The 18,115-nt window shown below is 51.7% G+C and overlaps 1 protein-coding gene across 2 annotated transcripts in view; it reads left to right on the top strand.

The window, feature by feature from the left end:
• The first annotated feature begins 1,452 nt into the window (after nt 1-1,452).
• SH3PXD2A (SH3 and PX domains 2A) overlaps nt 1,453-18,115 on the top strand; it is a 246,450-nt gene continuing 229,787 nt past the window's right edge. For both annotated transcript variants that reach the window (XM_052660700.1, XM_052660699.1), the window contains exon 1: nt 1,453-1,722. In XM_052660700.1, coding sequence (XP_052516660.1) covers nt 1,651-1,722 — 72 coding nt within the window. In that variant the 5' untranslated portion in view covers nt 1,453-1,650. The remainder of the gene's footprint in view (nt 1,723-18,115) is intronic.

The following is an 18,115-nucleotide window of genomic DNA, read 5'->3' as shown; positions in this document are numbered from 1 at the left end:
AAAATGACTCTAATGCCTGTGGTATTAAGTGATTTGCTCCAGGTCAACTAATTAGACAGCAGCACGGTTTGGTGTCCTAGCACCCTTCGAGAAAGCTGGAAGGACAATAGGCTACTCTGTACCAAGCAATTGTGTGAATAGTCTTAGAACTTAGATCTACATGAGTTCTGACAGTACAGAGAAGAAAGTATTAACACAATTAGAACTCTTGGCCTCCATTTCAGATGCTTGGCATTGCTCCACGTCACAAAGTTTATTGTGATTGTGAACAATAGGATTAATTGTGAAGACACTACTTTAAATATTTGAAATTAGAATGGAAAAATGCTGGAAACAGATGGGAGGGGGGGGGGTTGGGTGTAAATTGAATTAAATAGTAATTGTGTCCCAAGTCCAGGGATGGACAAGTGATTTGAACAGTCGGTTTTCTAAACCAGAGGGAGAGGCGGTGAGAAAGTCAGAGCCTGGGGCCAGTGATGAGCTAGTCCCCAACCCAATGGTGGATTTTCCCTTCCCTCCTCCCCGACCTGGAGGAGAGGGTCCCAGGGAAGCCTTAGGCTTAAAGGCAGGAGTGTTATCTTCTTGTAACCTCACTGGTAAGTGATATCACAGATTGGTTATCCAGGCTCAGATCGATAAGCGACTCAGGCAGCGGATCGATCACATTTCCGGGGAGAATTTTACCCTTTGTGACCCCGCAGGGGGGCAGGTGGTTTTTCAAAAGAGGCTCTGGCTTGAAAGATTTCATGCCGCCTGCTTCCCCAGTCCTGACTCCAGCTCGGAGGGCCTGAGCGAAAACAGTGGGGTAATAAACTGCTTTTCATGAAAGAGCTCTGGGGGATAGGAGTGGGAGGGGGCCGTAAAGCTGGGGGCCCAAAGGCACAAATCCGCTCCCAGACCGAAAGCCAGGGCGGGGGCGCGCTCGGTTCATTCCCCCTCGCCCCTCCTCCCTCCGAAGCCACCCCGAGTTTCTGTGCCTGGCGAAGTCGCCCAGCGCGGCGCCAGGCCGCTGGCCGCGCTCTCTGCGCGGTGGGGGCGCGCGGGCCCGCTCCGGCCTCTCCGGCCGGGCTGCAGCCCCCCTCCCCGTCGCCCCGAGCCCCTCCCCCGGGCCCGGAGCCCCTCCCCGCGCGCTTCCCCTCTCTCCCCTCCCTTCCCTTCTCTGCCTGCCCGGCCCTGCCTCCGCCTCCTGCGCCCGCAGCCTCCGTCAGCGCCGAGCCCCCCGGAGCCTGAGCGCAGAGAAGGGGCGCCGCCGGCCCCTCCCCAGCGCGCTGACAGCGGGCTCCGGGGCCCCCGCCCCGTCCCCTCGGCGGCGGGACACACCCCCGGCCCTCCTCTGCTCCGCCAGTTCCCGCCGGACCCACCGGGCGGCGGAGAGAGCGGGCGGGCGAGCCGGAGAGCTGCGGCGGCGCGGGAGGGAAGGGGAGCGCGGCAGGCCCACGGGGAGCCGCCCGGGCGCACGGAGCCCGCGTGCCCTCTGAACAGCCCCCGCCCAGCGGCTGTACCTGTGGGCTTGGGGAGCCCGGGCAGCGGCGCGCCGGCCCGAGGTAGCTGGGGAGACCCGGGGACCCGGGAAGCGGGACAAGGAGCCGGGGCCGGACCGGGATGAGAAGGTGACGCCGCCGGGGGGCGCCACTCGCTTTGTGGGGGAAGATGCTCGCCTACTGCGTGCAAGATGCCACCGTGGTGGACGTGGAGAAACGGAGGAACCCCTCCAAGCACTATGTGAGTACGCCCCCACGACCCCTGCGGGAGGCTGGCCAGGAACCCCCTGAGGGCCCCTGGGTGGCCCCTCAGCCCTCTCCTTGTTAAGTCCCGGAGCTGAGCGCCTACAGGGCAGCCCTTGGCGGTGGAGTCTCTTCACCGGGCTGTGATCTCCAGGGAAGCCTTTTCTGACCTTCCTCCACTGCTCCCCTCCACTCCCCCGCCCCACGCCCGTTTTCTTTTTTTGGCATTGGAATTGGCAAGTGGCTGCCCTTGTCTGTTACAACGGTGAAGTCATCTGTCCGCCTGAGCTTTGATGGATGGTGGGGGGAACGTTCTTCAAACCCTTGCTGGGAAGCTCCGTTGGGAAAGAGCATCTTCCCGGCCCTCCCTGGGGGCTCGGGTCGCTCAGGCGCACGCAGACCGAGATGCTTTCAGAGGTTTACCCTCGGGACGGACGCCTCGCACGAGCCCCCTACTTGTGCCCTGGTCTCTGTCTCCCCAGGCTTGGGTCTGGGGGGCCGAGAGAAGCCGCCGCGCCCCTGCCCTACCTCCACCCTCAGCCCTGAGCTTTGATTTCCTTCTTAAAGCCCTCGTGTCGGTCGGTGTGAGGAAAATTGTGGCTTTTCCTTTTATCCCTCCTCTGGACGTGACCCTTAACCGGGGTTCATTTCCTCTTAAGTGATGCTCGGTCTCCGACACGAGGAGGGAAATGTTTGCTGTGGTCTCCGAGGAGCGGCCGGCTGCCCCTCCCCCTGCCTTCCCAGACTTAATGAGAAGGGGCTAAGGTTGACCGAGCCGAGCTGGGGGCCAGTAGGACGCGACGCCCTTTCATCTCAGCCCATCCCGTCTTCCCATCCTTCCCACCTTAGGAAGTAAATGGTGTCCCTGGCTCCCGAGGCTGCCGGTCCTAGCGGCTTTGCTCCTGTTCTTGAGACGGAAGAGACAGACAGCAAGGACTGCATCTTATTTGCAAATTAGGCATTTAAAGGAGCATTTAGAATGCTCAAAGCATTAATTTTCACAATTAAAACAGGCTGTGGGTTGCTGCCCTAGACAGCACATTGATCTCTGCCTTTTATTTCCTTGTTGGAAGGGGACTGGATTTGTGCTAATGTCAGCCTCAGGCTACTCTTTCTGTCTTTATCCCCAATAGCTCTGATCTTCGGGTTTCTTTTTAGTGGAATAAATTAGCTTGGGCTCAGGTTGGGGAGGAGGTAAACCAAGGGGTCTGGCTCCTGAGGGGACGGAAAGGTGGATGCTGGTGGGAGGGTTCGTCCTTTTGTGTCACTGGCCCGGCAGGCATCTCCCCCTGCCCTTTTGAGAAAGCTGTCTTTGGAGGAGTTGGGTTCCCGTGTGGTCGCCCTCCTCTGAGGCAGATGTCCATAGGCATATCCCAGCCCTTATTATGAAGTCAGCCTTCCTAACTTCTTTTCTTGAACGTTGCAGTTTTAGGGCTTCTTTTCTAGTCCTCAGATAAGGTAGGCACTGCTTTCAACAGATGGCACTCTCTGTGGATCTTAGGCGAAACATCAAAGCTTAGCTTTGACCAGTGATGTCCAAGGTTACAGATGTAGAACACACCAGCCAGGAGCATTGCTAAAGGGACTAGGGGCCCCCTGCGAACAGTGTTGAGAGGTGCTTAGTGCTGAGGCTTTGAGTGAGAGGCTCTCGTTCAAAGCCTGGCTCAGACACTGAGTAGCTATGCAACTTTGGGCAACTTACTGAACCTCCATGTACCTCAGTTTCCTCATTTTTCAAATGAGGATAATAGTGGTATCTACTTCATAGGATTGTCTGGAGAATTAAATGAGATCATACATGCAAAGCACTTAGTGCGGTCCTGGCACATAAGGCATTCATTAGATGGTAGCTTATGATTGGCATGATTCTGACTAAGAAAGCACTTTTGAAAAGCAGCTATTAATGGTCTGGCAAGAAGGAAGAAAGATTTGGGGTTTTAAGATTGCTAATAACTTGTTCTCTGTGAAAAATACAAAAAAAAAGTCCTGTCCAATTCCGTTGACATGATCATTTCCTCCCTTTTCATGGACAGTGTTTTCTGGGATGTGTCCGCTTCCCGTGTTAAGAATCAATGATGCTATGTGTGGGCCGGGAGTGATGTCACTGAGCAGATGGGGCAAACAGAGCCCTGAATGCAGGTTGTGGAAAACAGCTAAAGGAGACACTGTTGTGTGTTACGGAACTGTGGAGCTGGCAGGGACCTGAGGATTCATGAGACTCCACCCCTCATTTTACAGATGAGGAAACTGAGAACCGGTTGGGGTAGAGTTGCTTGTGACACAGCGAGTCACAGCACCTGGGTCTAACTGGCCTTCTGCCCATCACGTGGCTTGGGTTCATCTAAGTGCCCTGGAAGGCTGGTTGGGGTTGATGAGGAAAGCAAATATCTGGTCACAGCAAGAGGTTCCTGCACTTGTGGGGCATTAATGCATCAGGAGAGGGGGCTGATAGTAGAATGTGTCGACGGGGCCAACAGGGCAGGAGGAGCTAGGTGGGGAGGCAGCGCCTCTGAAGCCTAGGGTCACCTCCTTCCTTGGCCTCTGCAAGGCCAACACCACACACCAGAAGGTCAAGTGTTCCGGCCAAGGCACTTTGGTGTGGGTCACTGGCTGGACACACTGCGCCCATGTCATGTATGTCCTGGAAGCCCTTCTGTACTGTAGAAGCTTGCCCTCTTCCCGCCTCTCCTGGTGAGGTGATGGTGAATTCTGAGTCTGTGGTTTGGCAAATTGCAGAGCCGAGCGGCTTTATGGGATATGCACGTTAGCCGGAGCTAGCTGATGAGAGGCCTGGGGCCCAAGCAGGAGGGGCTCTGCTGGCTCCAGAATGCTGGGAACACACTGCAGAGGTCTTCTCAGGACAGGCTTGTCTCTGGGATGGGTGTGGAGCCGCCTAGATACCAAGGGTCTTGTGTTTTGGCCTGTTTATGAAAGGGCAGGCAGGTGACCTGCATCATTTGGGTGGCACTGTCAGCCCTTGGCTTCCTTCCTCTCTGCCAGGGCCTTGCTTGGGACGCTGGGAGGGGGGAGTGTTTGGGGGAGATAGGCAGCTGCTGCTTAGACCAGGCTCCTTGCCTGGAGTTGGGCTCCTCTCTCAGCTGTTATGAGCTGTCCCTGGAGAGACCTTAGGTAAACTGGCTTTGGCCTCAGACCACTTGTCTTTCAAATGGTCCTAATGACGCTGGATGCAAACTGCAGTTACCTTTGACAACTTTGCATAAGGATGTGAGCTCCGGTTCACATTCTTTGCACCCACACGCATGTGTAGGTAGGTGTAAGGCAAGTCATATGGTGTTGGAGAGGAGCTAGTGCATCTAAAGCAAACAAGAAATTATTTGTTTGGATTTGAGAGGCGTTGTGCTTTCGCAGTCATTTCCTTTCCTGATTGTTTATTTCAGACAAATACCAGTCGTGAATGTTCTGATCCTCTACAGGACTCTTCAGGGAATGCAAATGATAGCCAGTGTGAGCAGTTACTGTCGTCGATGCCAGATGCTCAATGTGCAGGATTTCATGTGATTCCTACAGTCCATGCAAAGTCTTTGATTCTTTATACAGTTGGGTGAGTTGAGACATGGAGAGGTGAGAAGTTGCTCAGGGTCTCCTAGTTAGAGATATGGGTCAACTCAGGTCACTTCACCTCCAGAGGAAGATACGAACCTACAATGAGGCCCTTCTCCTCCACTGGAGTTGGTTGTGGAGACCAGGCTCAGGTTTACAGGACAACGAGAGAGCAATGCCAGGTGGCGTTTGAGGACTGACTAGCTAGGATGTTCACCTGGTGCCCCAGAGGAGGGCATGTGACAGGCAATGGGGGGAGGTCACTGTGAGGCAGGGGATTAGAGCAAACCCAAGATGATGTCTGCTCTCCAATGATGCCTGAGCTGATAAATGAAGGATCCACCCTGAAGAAATAATACATTCTCCTGTGTGTTTAGAGCATCACAGATCTGGGGCTTGGTCCTGGGAGCTACATTTTTAGGAATTGGGCATAGACCCATTCATTTCCCTGCCTTTCATTTTTTTTCCTTAAGCCCTTAGACTGTGGATCCAGCCCCACAGGAAGAAGGATGTGCAGCTGCAGTATGGACAGGGTCTGCTCAGGCCAGTCCCACTGTAGAATTACTGGTGTTGGGCAGATCAGGGTTTGAGTCTTGGCTCTGACTCTTCCTGGGTGAGCAGCCTGGAGCCAGCCACTCTTGAGTCTCAGTTTCTTCGCCAGTAACCTTAAAAGGATTTTGGAAAATTGATCTGAGATAATTTGGGGGCAAAGCTTCTACTCTTAGTGCCTTACCTAGTGGCGCTAGTGGTGAAGAACCCGCCTGCCAATGCAGGAGACGGAAGAGACGTGGGTTCACTCTCTGGGTCGGGAAGATCCCCCGGAGGAGGAGGTGGCAATTCACTCCAGCGTTCTTGCCTGGGGAATCCCATGGACAGAGGTGCCTAGCAAGCTTCAGTCCATGGGGTCACAAAGAGTTGGACACGACTGAAGCAAGCTCCTGGCGCCCATCATGGGTACTCAACATACTAGCTCCTGTCTGGTGCTCCTTATCACTGAAACCCTTGAGTCCATTTAGAATCTGATAGGCGAAGCTGTGAGAGAAGGGAAGACTGAGGCAAAAAAGGAAGGCCAGCTGTTCACAATCTGATGGGAAAGTGGGCTACATGCCCCATGGAAAACACCCAACATACAAGAGAAACAGATAAACAAGGAGCAGCTGTTCAGACCTGGAGGGCTTCCTGGAGCTGTCCAAGTGTTGGCTTCCTGGTGTGTTGGGAAGGAACATGTGTTGGGGGAGCGGAGTAGAGAGGTGCTGCAGGTGAGGGCAAGGTCATATAGGATCCCAGCCCCACAGTCCGTGCCACACGTGAGTTAGCACTCTTCCCTGCTTTCTTTTGTGCTCCCCAGGTGGCTCAGAGGGTAAAGAATCTGCCTGCAATGCAGGAGACATGGGTTCTATCCCTGGGTCAGGAAGATCCCCTAGAGGAGGGCATGGCAACCCACTCCAGTATTCTTGCCTGGGAAATCCTATGGACAGAGGAGCCTGGTAGGCTACAGCTGACAGACGTGCAGAGTTGGACACCACTGAAGCGACAGAGCACATGTTTTCTTACTGTCTGTCTGTCTGTCTGTCTGTGTCTCTCTCTCTCTCTCACACACACACACATAAGAACAGTTTTTTCTCTTGCTCCAAGGAGGGAAGTGATCTAGGGGTGATTCACAGGTCTGACAAGGATTCCTGCTCATGGAACAACCGACCACATCCTTCAAGGCTGATGGAAGAAGGAACACAGTCAGTCATTTATCATGGTTCTCTTTAGAGCCAGCCGAGCGAGGGCTTAGAGGGACAAATCAGGATTGGAATCACCATGTGTGGTGGCAGGCAGAGGGGAGGCAAAGGGAAGGGAAAAATAAACCTATTTGATGTCATCGGAGACCGGTTCCAGCTCCAGAAATATAAGCGCCAGCTGCTGCATTTTCCAGAGAGATGTTCCGAGGCCAGCATGAGTTAATCGTTGGTGGAGGCAGTGTTGTTAGGACTTCTGACTTTGGGGTTTGCACCGCGGTCCCTGGAAATTGCCTTCTAATTTCCTCAGCCTGAGTCACTGACCAGACTATTTATTGGCCAGAAAAAGCCTAACAGGCAACTCTGTTCTCTTTTGCCTCTTTATTAAATGAAATAAAACAAGTAATAGAGTTATACATACGGTAGTCACAGTTACTCCTCTTGAGTTCTGAGAGTGCAGGAACAGGCTCATGGGTTAGGACAGGGATCCCGGGAACAGGAAGGACAAGGGGTGTGTGTGGGAAATGAGGTGGAGACTCTGGCTCTGGAAACCTTTTCTGAGTCAGGGCCAGAGGTGTTCTCTGCCGTGGCTATTGCCAACAATAACGGAAGAGTCCAGGAGGGTGATCAGCATTTCAGGAGGCGATTCCCAGGGCTGTGTGTGACTTCTCTCCTGGGCCAGGTTGCTTCGGCTGATGCTCTGTGTAGTGGAGTTAGGACAGGAGGGAGGGAGGGTGGCACACTGGGCCACAAGGAGGCCCCCAGGAGCCTCCAGGCGGCTCACATTAGCAGCAGGTGCTGAGCAGAATCCAGTGAGGATGTCAAGATGCAGTGAGAAGGGGGAGAACCAGTATATGAGTGCCTGCTATGTGCCAGGCAGAGAAGAAGAGACCTTTCAGAGGGGATTTCATTTTAACATCATAACCTCCCCATGAAGTAGGTCAGTGTTTTTATCCCCACTTTATAGGAGTAGAAACTGAGGCCCAGAGAGTTTATGCGGCTCTCACTCAGAGCAATTCAGTGTCAGGGCTGGAATCCTTACTCTGGCATCTGACACCGGAGTCTATGAGCTTGTCACTTTCTTCTCCATTAGAGCCAGGTCAAATGTGAGGGGTATGAAAGGAACCCAGGAGTCAGGGCCACACCTCCTGAGAGAGAGTAAGATGTGTGTCTGGAAGGCTGTATTGTTGGAGAGTCCCTGGGCTCTGCTGTCCCCAGGCCAGAATCCTGTCTCTACCACTTACTGCCCTGGGATTCGGGGCAAGTTCCTTCTTTCTCTGTGCCTCAGTTTCCTCACCTGTTAAAACCAAACAAAACCAACCAAACAAACAAAAATGAGGGGGAAATAGGACCTAGCTCAAAGGGCTGTGGTGAAGAGTAAATGAGTCGATAAATGTAAAGAGCTTAGAACAGTAGCTGGCACACATTCAGCGCTGCATCGGCATTTGTACTAATATTAAGACCCCCTTCCCTAGTGGCTCAGATGGTAAAGAATCTGCCTGCAATGTGGGAGACCTGGGTTCAATCCCTGGGTCAGGAAGATCCCCTAGAGAAGGAAATGGCAACCTTCTCCAGTATTCTTGCCTGGAGAATTCCATGGACAGAGGAGCCTGGTGGGCTACAGTCTATGGGGTTGCAAAGAGTTGGACACGACTGAGCAACCAACAGTTTGACTTTCAAAGCTTCAGAAGGAGTTCTCTGTGAACTGGAGTTTTTCAGGGAAGACTGACTGGCGAAGGCCAGCTTCGTGATGGGCCTCAAGGAGTAACTGGGGATTGGGTGGAAAAGAATAGGATTTAGGTGGGAAAAAGAGGGGAAGGCATGCCAAGAAAGGGAAAAGCAAAGGTGCTGGAGGTGGAATGTGCAAGGAAAACACGGGCAAAACCCAAGCCGGGAAGGATAGGGAGGAAGGGCAGCCAGCTCTTGAGAGCCTCACATACCCGTCTAGAGGCTTCACCTCCGCAACTTCCATTCCTCCCAAGGATTGCAGGGGACAGGACCTGCTTGTCACTGTGGGGTCCTTCTGGTGAGCCCCAGAACTGGCTCTAGGGTTGTTGTCGCAGCCATGGCGGGAACAGAGCTACCTATGTAGAGATGGGAACCATTTCTGTGTGTTGGGGACTCTACAGTTGGCAGGCCAGAGCCTGGCCCTTCTCTGTTTATAGCTCTTACTCGGAAAGGTCAGGCTGCCTCATAAAAGTTGATTGCACCCCAGAGGTCTTGGGGAATGAGGGTGGTGGAGGGGCAGCAAGAAGTGAGGTGTTGACTGCTTTGGGCCTCATCCATGGAGGGCCCTGCTGCCAGGGCCTTATGTCACGGCGAGGTCATTTCCATCTCCAGTCCCCAGCGCTGCCGCTCAAGCACCCCAGTGGCAAGAAAGGAGACCCTTGTTCTCGGAGGGTCTGGGGGCTAACGCTGAACAGCTTGCTGGGAGCCCAGGATGTCTCCAAAGTCTCAGCGTCACCTGAAACTTTCAGGCCAGCGTTGTCTTCTATCTCAGCATCTCTCTCAACCTGTTTTAGGTAGAAAGACAGTGCTTCAAACTACCTCTTGGTTTATTTAACCCTCACCCCATTGTCAGATGTTCCAGTAAGCCTGATTCTTTAGGGAAAATGTAATAATAAGAGCTAACATTTCTAAATGTTTTTTACATACTGAGTTTTACATGGAAACTCAAAACAGCGTGCTGAAACGTGTAGTTACTACTGACATCTGCTTCATGCAGGCCAGGATGCCAAGGTCCAGAGAGCTTAAAATGAATTGCCAAACACCGTGCAGCTAAGAAGCTGACTCAGGCCAAAATTGACCTTGTCCCCACCGGAGCCTCACAGCCCTCGATCTCTCATTGCATCTGGGAAGACCAGGCCCTAAGGAGATTCCACCTGAGGCCTGGCTCGTTGACTCCTTAAGATGGGAGACCTTCCACATGTCACCTTCCCCACTCAATCTCCATTTGCCCATCTAGAAAATGGGTTCATTGCTTCCTTTCTGGCCTGCTGCCTTGCAGAGGGGAGGGTAGATATGAAAGCTGCTTTGGAAAATGCTGAGCCTAGCGAAAATAGCTGTGTGGAGGGGTCCTAGAACCCTCTGTCTGGCTTCTTCATCATTTGGGAAGGTGATGTTTTACCAAAAGGAGCTCTTCCTGATTCAAGCGAATTTCTAGACAAGGTCCCTCTGCCATACTTCCGGCCCAAGAAGCCTGTCCAGTTCAGTTCAGTCGCTCAGTCATGTGCGGCTCTTTGAGACCCCATGAATCGCAGCACGCCAGGCCTCCTTGTCTATCACCAACTCCCGGAGTTCACTCAAACTCACGTCCGTCAAGTCAGTGATGCCATCCAGCCATCTCATCCTGGGTCATCCTGTTCTCTTCCTGCCCCCAATCCCTCCCAGCATCAGAGTCTTTTCCAATGAGTCAACTCTTCGCATGAGATAGCCGAAGTACTGGAGTTTCAGCCTTAGCATCATTCCTTCCAAAGAACACCCAGGACTGATCTCCTTCAGAATGGACTGGCTGGATCTCCTTGCAGTCCAAGGGACTCTCAAGAGTCTTCTCCAACACCACAGTTCAAAAGCATTAATTTTTCGGCACTCAGCTTTCTTCACAGTCCAACTCTCACATCCATACATGACTACTGGAAAAACCATAACCTTGACTAGATGGACCTTTGTTGGCAAAGTAATGTCTCTGCTTTTTAATATGCTGTCTAGGTTGGTCATAACTTTCCTTCCAAGGAGTAAGCGTCTTTTAATTTCATGGCTGCAGTCACATCTGCAGTGATTTTGGAGCCCAAATAAATAAGTCTGACACTCTTTCTACTGTTTCCCCATCTGTTTGCCATGAAGTGATGGGACCAGATGCCATGATCTTCATTTTCTGAATGTTGAGCTTTAAGCCAACTTTTTCACTCTCCTCTTTCACTTTCATCAAGAGACTCTTTAGTTCCTCTTCACTTTCTGCCATAAGGATGGTGTCATCTGCATATCTGAGGTTTTTGATATTTCTCATGGCAATCTTGATTCCAGCTTGTGCTTCTTCCAGCCCAGCATTTCTCATGATGTACTCTGCATACAAGTTAAATAAGCAGGGTGACAATATACAGCCTATTTGGAACCTATTTGGTTCCTATTTGGAACTAGTCTGTTGTTCCATGTCCAGTTCTAACTGTTGCTTCCTGACCTGCATATAGGTTTCTCAAGAGGCAGGTGAGGTGGTCTGGTATTCCCATCTCTTTCAGAATTTTCCACAGTTTATTGTGATCCACACAGTTGTGGCCAGGGTCAATTCAGGATCACTCTAGGCCCTTAGTGAAGATGTTTTCTAGAAAGCCACCTCTGGGAACTTTGCTTCTCTCCAAGTCGGTCATTTCTATGAATGGGAAATACAGAGCTATTTCCAGTGCCATCTCTGCCTGCTGTCACCTGAGGGGAGGAGGTGAAATACAGGGGGCTGAGCTAGACCCAGATAATCATGATGATGTGATCACTCATCTAGAGCGAGACATCTTGGAATGTGAAGTCAAGTGGGCCTTAGAAAGCATCACTATGAACAAAGCAGGTGGAGGTGATGCAATTCCAGTTGAGCTATTTCAAATCCTGAAAGATGATGCTGTGAAAGTGCTGCACTCAATATGCCAGCAAGTTTGGAACACTCAGCAGTGGCCACAGGACTGGAAAAGGTCAGTTTTCATTCCAATCCCAAAGAAAGGCAATGCCAAAGAATGCTCAAACTACCACACAATTGCACTCATCTCACACGCTAGTCAAGTAATGCTCAAAATTCTCCAAGTCAGGCTTCAGCAATACGTGAACCGTGAACTCCCTGATGTTCAAGCTGGTTTTAGAAAAGGCAGAGGAACCAGAGATCAAATTGCCAACATCTGCTGGATCATGGAAAAAGCAAGAGAGTGTCAGAAAAACATCTGTTTCTGCTTTATTGACTATGCCAAAGCCTTTGACTGTGTGGATCACAATAAACTGTGGAAAATTCTGAAAGAGATGGGAATACCAGACCACCTGACCTGCCTCTTGAGAAATCTGTATGCAGGCCAGGAAGCAACAGTTAGAACTGGACATGGAACAACAGACTGGTTCCAAATAGGAAAAGGAGTACGTCAAGGCTGTATATTGTCACCCTGCTTATTTAACTTCTATGCAGAGTACATCATGAGAAACGCTGGGCTGGAAGAAACACAAGCTGGAATCAAGATTGCCATGAGAAATATAAATAACCTCAGATATGCAGATGACACCACCCTTATGGCAGAAAGTGAAGAGCTAAAAAGCCTCTTGATGAAAGTGAAAGAGGAGAGTGAAAAAGTTGGCTTAAAGCTCAACATTCAGAAAATGAAGATCATGGCATCTGGTCCCATCACTTCATGGGAAATAGATGGGGAAACAGTAGAAAGAGTGTCAGACTTTATTTTTTTGGGCTCCAAAATCACTGCAGATGGTGACTGCAGCCATGAAATTAAAAGACACTTACTCCTTGGAAGAAAAGTTATGACCAACCTAGATAGTATATTCAAAAGCAGAGACATTACTTTGCCGACTAAGGTCCATCTAGTCAAGGCTATGGTTTTTCCAGTAGTCATGTATGGATGTGAGAGTTGGACTGTGAAGAAGGCTGAGCGCCGAAGAATTGACGCGTTTGAACTGTGGTGTTGGAGAAGACTCTTGAGAGTCCCTTGGACTGCAAGGAGATCCAACCAGTCCATTCTGAAGATCAGCCCTGTGATTTCTTTGGAAGGAATGATGCTAAAGCTGAAGCTCCAGTACTTTGGGCACCTCATGTGAAGAGTTGACTCATTGGAAAAGACTCTGATGCTGGGAGGGATTGGGGGCAGGAGGAGAAAGGGATGACCCAGGATGAGATGGCTGGATGGCATCACCGACTTGATGGACGTGAGTTTGAGTGAACTCCGGGAGATGGTGATGGACAGGGAGGCCTGGCGTGCTGCGATTCATGGGGTTGCAAAGAGTCAGACATGACTGAGCGACTGAACTGAACTGAACGGAGCTAGTGATGTGGAAGCAGCTGTGCTTTCTGCCCTCCACTCAGCGGCCCTCTCCAGCCTTTGCTGTCATTTCCTTTGCTTGGTGAGGAAGCCGCCCTCCCTGAGCCTGGGTGGAAGTGCGTGGGTGGGGTGGGGGCCGGATCCCTTCCTCTCTGTATATCAGTGCCACATAAATTATGCAGCGGGGGCCTGTGGGGGCCCTCCTGTCTGTCTCTGGGATCCCTGGAGTGTGAACTTCAGGCCTGGCGGAAATTGATCACTCCAGGGGTTGGCGGGTGGGGTGCTGCCCAATGCTGATAGTGAACCTCAGGGAGGAGCAGGTGGGGTAAGGGGTGGAGCGGGTGTGCATTTTAAGCCCTGTTGTATTCATAAAGAGGCTGACTCGGAAAGTTGAGGTCGCACTGTTAGTCAAGCACAGGGCCCGGTGTGTGGGCCCCTCGCCCTAGGCGATGCCTGGGTCACACTGTCACTGTGACTTACATGTGGGCCCCTCTCCCAGAGGGACCCGGGTGCTGCCCCAGGGTAGCGGGGGCTTCTCCCGCCCCACACAGAGTCCTCCTGGGGAGTAGTATTCCGTGTGGGGAGGGCTTGCCTTGCGGCTTTGCCCACCTGAGGGTTCTGAGCACTGAGGGATTATCTCTGGCCTTTGAAGCGGCTGCTCTGTGAACTCTTTCATTGTAGGCCCCATTCTGACCCAGCTTTATTCCGTTTCCTGATGGCCCAGACCCAAAGGGCTATTTTAAGGGCCTTGCCTGTGTGGGAGAATTTCTCTTTGTAACAAGAGGGAGGGAGGCCTGGCATGGTGCTGGCAGTGGGGCTCCGAGAGAAGGCAGTTCTTTCCTGAATTCTGCCTCGTGGGCAGGGCTCAGCGGGCTCTTAGCACAGGGCCCTGGCACCCAGGAGGGACCCAGTCACTTGTCCGTGAGGGCAGGGCTTCCAAAGGTGGCTTCCCAGGGATTTCTGCTTGCCTAAGCCTGGGCAGCTTGGCAAACTGATCCTTTTCTCGCAGAGCTAAGGCCTGTAATAGGCAATGTCTGGGTCTCAAGCGGGGGTTAATTACTGACTTTAGTCATCACTCACTGGCAGCTGGAGAAAAGCAGCCTCATTTTTCCCATGATCACTGGACGTGGTGACTCCCAGGTAGGGGAAGTGGGGAAGTTGAGTCAGAGGATGTGTGAGTAGAGCCCTTCTAGGTGCAAGCATGGGGCTGAGGCTTCTTATCTGCTGTCTTCTTTAATCCCCATCGCCACCCTGAGCATGACCCCTGCGGACGAGGAAGCAGGGGCTCAGAGAGGGGCAGCCTCTCGCCTTGCATCACGTGGCCCTGAACAGTAAGAGCCAGGGTTTGAAACCAGATGTCTGCAGCGACAAAGCCCGTGCAGGTTTGGGTCTCACTGGGCGCCATGCAGGATTGATGGCTCACCCATCCCCGCCACACAAAGGTTAGGTAGCTAGTTGGCAGTATTTGTCTTTTGTCCTTGCCCCCAGCTGGAGACATCCACACATATCAAAAACTAGCTGCACTGGGTCTTTCTCTGCCCACTCTCGTCTTCATCAGACTTTGGTCTCTGTGGCTGTATTTCTCCCTCTGCTGCACACACCCTTGGGAATCCCAGCCGTGATCTGTGGTTCTGTTGGGGTACAGACAGCTGAGAGCACTGCCCTGGGCTTAAGAAGGGAAGTGAACCCAAAGGGTTATGTACAGCAGGCCTTCCCTTGGAAGGCTGGCGCCCTGAAGCTTTATAGTGGTTTTGTCTCTTAAGAGCTTCCTGAGAGGCTGGGGGCCTAGCGAACACATCATGTGGATCCCTGATAAAACTTCAAGGGTCTGGACTAAACCCTGGTTATCTGCCCACCCTGACCTTCCCCCCAAGCCCCTCCATTGACACATGATGTGGTTGGAGCTGGCATTTGGGATAAGATAACAAGCCTCTTGCTACCCAGAGTGGACCCTTAGCAAGGTCTGGCCGCTATTTTGGGATTCAAAGTTTTATTCCCCCTGGACTCTTGTGCAGAGCACTTTTGAAGTCCTGCTTCTTCAGAAGCTTCAGCTGTGGGGGGCTCTTCATCGTCTCCTGGAGGATGGGGGCTAGCATGGCACTGTGGCTGGCAGCAGGGAGTGGTTTACTTCCCCGGCACTTTCAGCCTGCTGCTTTTTCTGGCTAAACTAGGCTCTGGCAACTGGACAGCTCTGGAGAGGGCCTCAGGTGTCAGCATTTGGAAGCTGAGGACATGAGGATGGGAGCAGAGCACCAACGCGTCTGCACCATGGGCGCAGCTCTGAAACTCTTACTGCCTTGTTACACTTGTTCACGTTTCTTCTCTGCCAGGGGCCTCAGCTTTCTCATCGGTAAAATGTGAATCAGTTCAGTTCAGTTGCTCAGTCGTGTCTGACTCTTTGTGACCCCATGGACTGCAGCACGCCAGGCTGTCACTCTACATAATGTTGGGTGCATGATAGGTTTTCAATAAATGGCAGCTGTTGTTATTATTATCTTGGTCATCCTTCATGGTTTTTTGTTGGTTGGTTGGTTGGTTGGGTTTTTTTGTTTTGTTTTCTAGTTTTTTTCCTTTTTTTTTTTTTGGTTGTACTGGGCCTTCATTCCTGTGTGTGGGATTTCTCTTGTTGCGGTGAGCAGGGGCTTCTCTTTGTTATGAAGCTCAGGTTCTAGGTGCTTGGGCTTCTCTAGTTGTGGCATGCAAGCTAGTTGCAAGTAGTTGCAGTTTTCAGGCTCTAGAGTACAGGCTCCATACTTACGGTGCTTAGTTGCTCCAAGGCATGTCGAGTCTTCCCAGACCGGGGATCGAACCCATGTCCCCTGCACTGGCAGGTGGCTTCCTAACCAGTGTACCTCCAGGAAAGTCCTCACGCTTCATGGCTTTGCTTAGATTCTGTCACCTCTCAGAAGCTTCTTTGACTTCTCATCTTTCAGTGTCTCCTGTCTGTGAATTTTTGTAATGTTTATTGTTTTTACCTCTCCAGTAACTCTTACCAAGAATGACCGTCGGTTGCTCAGTTTGGGGCAAGCCTATGTCTTGACTGGTTAAAAAGCTTGTTGAGGGATGGACTCTGATCTGATGCTTATTTATCTTCATTTATTCATTCATTTGAATATTAATTAATTCATTCAGTTACTCAATCAACATTTGAATGTTAAGTGTGTGCCGGGCACTGGGAACATAGCAGGACTGCTAAAAATCCCTGCCCTTTTGGAGTTCACATTCTGCTGCTGCTGCCGCTGCTGCTAAGTCGCTTCAGTTGTGTCCGACTCTGTGCGACCCCAGAGATGGCAGCCTACCAGGCTCTTCCGTCCCTGGGATTCACATTCTGCTAGGGGAAGGGAAACAACAAACAAACAAAAAGTTGGGGAAATCTGGAGTGTGGTAGATGGGAGATAAACATTGTAGAGAAAACCGAGCGAGGGGAGGGAGACAGGGAATGGCGGCCGTGGTACAAGTTGCCGTGTTAGCTCTTAGAGCTTGGCAAGGGACAGCCCCCGTGTATAGTGACTTTTGAATAAGATCTGAAGGAGGAGGACAAGTGTGGCCCACAGATGTTTGGAGGGGAAGTGGTTGATGGAGAGGGAACAGCAAGTGCTAAGACCCTGAGGGAAGACCACGCCTGGCCCTTTCAGGGAGGGGCAGGGGGCTGGTATGGCCCAGGGGCGTGAGCGACGGGGAGAGCGGTGGGCAGCGAGGTCAGACAGGCAAAGGATCCAGTTTGGGTCCAGACCGAGCAGGGTGCTCTGCCCAGCAGCAAGGCTTCTTGACTTGCTGAAGACAGAAACTGGCCAAAACCACCTACTGTGTGCAAGGCACCACCATGCTGAAAGCAGTTCCTCCGACCAGGAGCCCAAGGGCGGCAAGCTCTTACAAAGGCAGCAGCCCCACACCCTCCCGTCTTTACCGCCCCGTCCCTAATGCTAGTGGGCGGTCTGCATCACAGCGGGCCCCCACACAGTGAGAGACGTCTGTAGATGAAGACTTTATTCTATTAAAGCCCCTCCCTCCTACCCCGCTCCTTTTTTTTTTTTTTTTTTTTAAAGAACCGCAGCTTTTAACTTACAATTGTAGCAATTGGTTATTTGAAATGTCAAGTATATATTCCTGTTCTTGCCTGGGAAATCCCATGGACAAAGGAACCTGGCAGTCTACAGTCCGTGGGGTTGCAAAAAGTCGGACACAACTTCGTGACTAAGCATGCATTCTTATAATATTCTAAGTGTGGTCAGATCCTCAGGCCAGTCCCGAAAACCTTTCTCATCCATGGAACAGGTGGAATTATAGCACCAAGAACCAGATGTCTGTAGTTCACCTGTATCACGGGCTAGCTTAGTGCATGTGTAATATCCAGGGAAGCTGTCCTCCACTGTTCAGTGAGAAGGAAACTTCAGGCTAATTGATGATGATGGTGATGATGCTGATAATAATAATCATACTACTAATATTGTTTGGAGCATGAATTATGTGCCAGTCATTTTGCTAAGCACTTGACTCATTGAATCCTTACGACAACTCGATGAGGAAAGCACTCTTACGGTCCTTACTTTATTGATGAGAAAACAGAGACACAGAGAGAGGTTCATTTACCAATGGTCATAAGCTAGGAGAAGGCAGGCCTGGGGTTCTGAGCCAGGCAGTGGGGATACAAGCCTCTTGTATCTTATGTCCTGGCCTTCCAGGGAATCCTGCCAGTCAGACTTGCCACTGCCTAGGTTGTCCATAGACCTTAGATACCAAGTATAGGAGTCAGGGAACTGAGACCAGTGGTGGCAGGCAGGAGCGGCCCCCTTTGTCCCTGAAACAGGAAAAGCCATTTGTTCCTGGAACCTGACACTTCAGGGAGTGGGTTTGCTGTGTGCCATTGTCTTCCTGGGCCATTTACAAGTCCAGCACTTGGGGCTGGGGAGGGGGGTGGGGTGGAGTGGGGAGCACTGTGTCGGTTGGTGGAGGCCAGATTAGAGCGTCTGGCAAGATGTTTCTGACACCTAGGCTGTTCAGCTCTCAGCAAAGCCCAGCAGGTGGCCAGGGCTGTTGCTTTAGCTGGGAGGGGGCACCTCCCCATCTGCCCTGCCTGGTTTATTGTTAG

This window comes from Budorcas taxicolor, chromosome 23 (genome assembly GCF_023091745.1).
Source record: "Budorcas taxicolor isolate Tak-1 chromosome 23, Takin1.1, whole genome shotgun sequence".
In the NCBI taxonomy this organism is placed as follows: Eukaryota; Metazoa; Chordata; class Mammalia; order Artiodactyla; family Bovidae; genus Budorcas; species Budorcas taxicolor.
The sequence above is the reverse complement of the archived record's forward strand: the minus strand, read 5'-3'. Positions and strand labels throughout refer to the sequence as shown.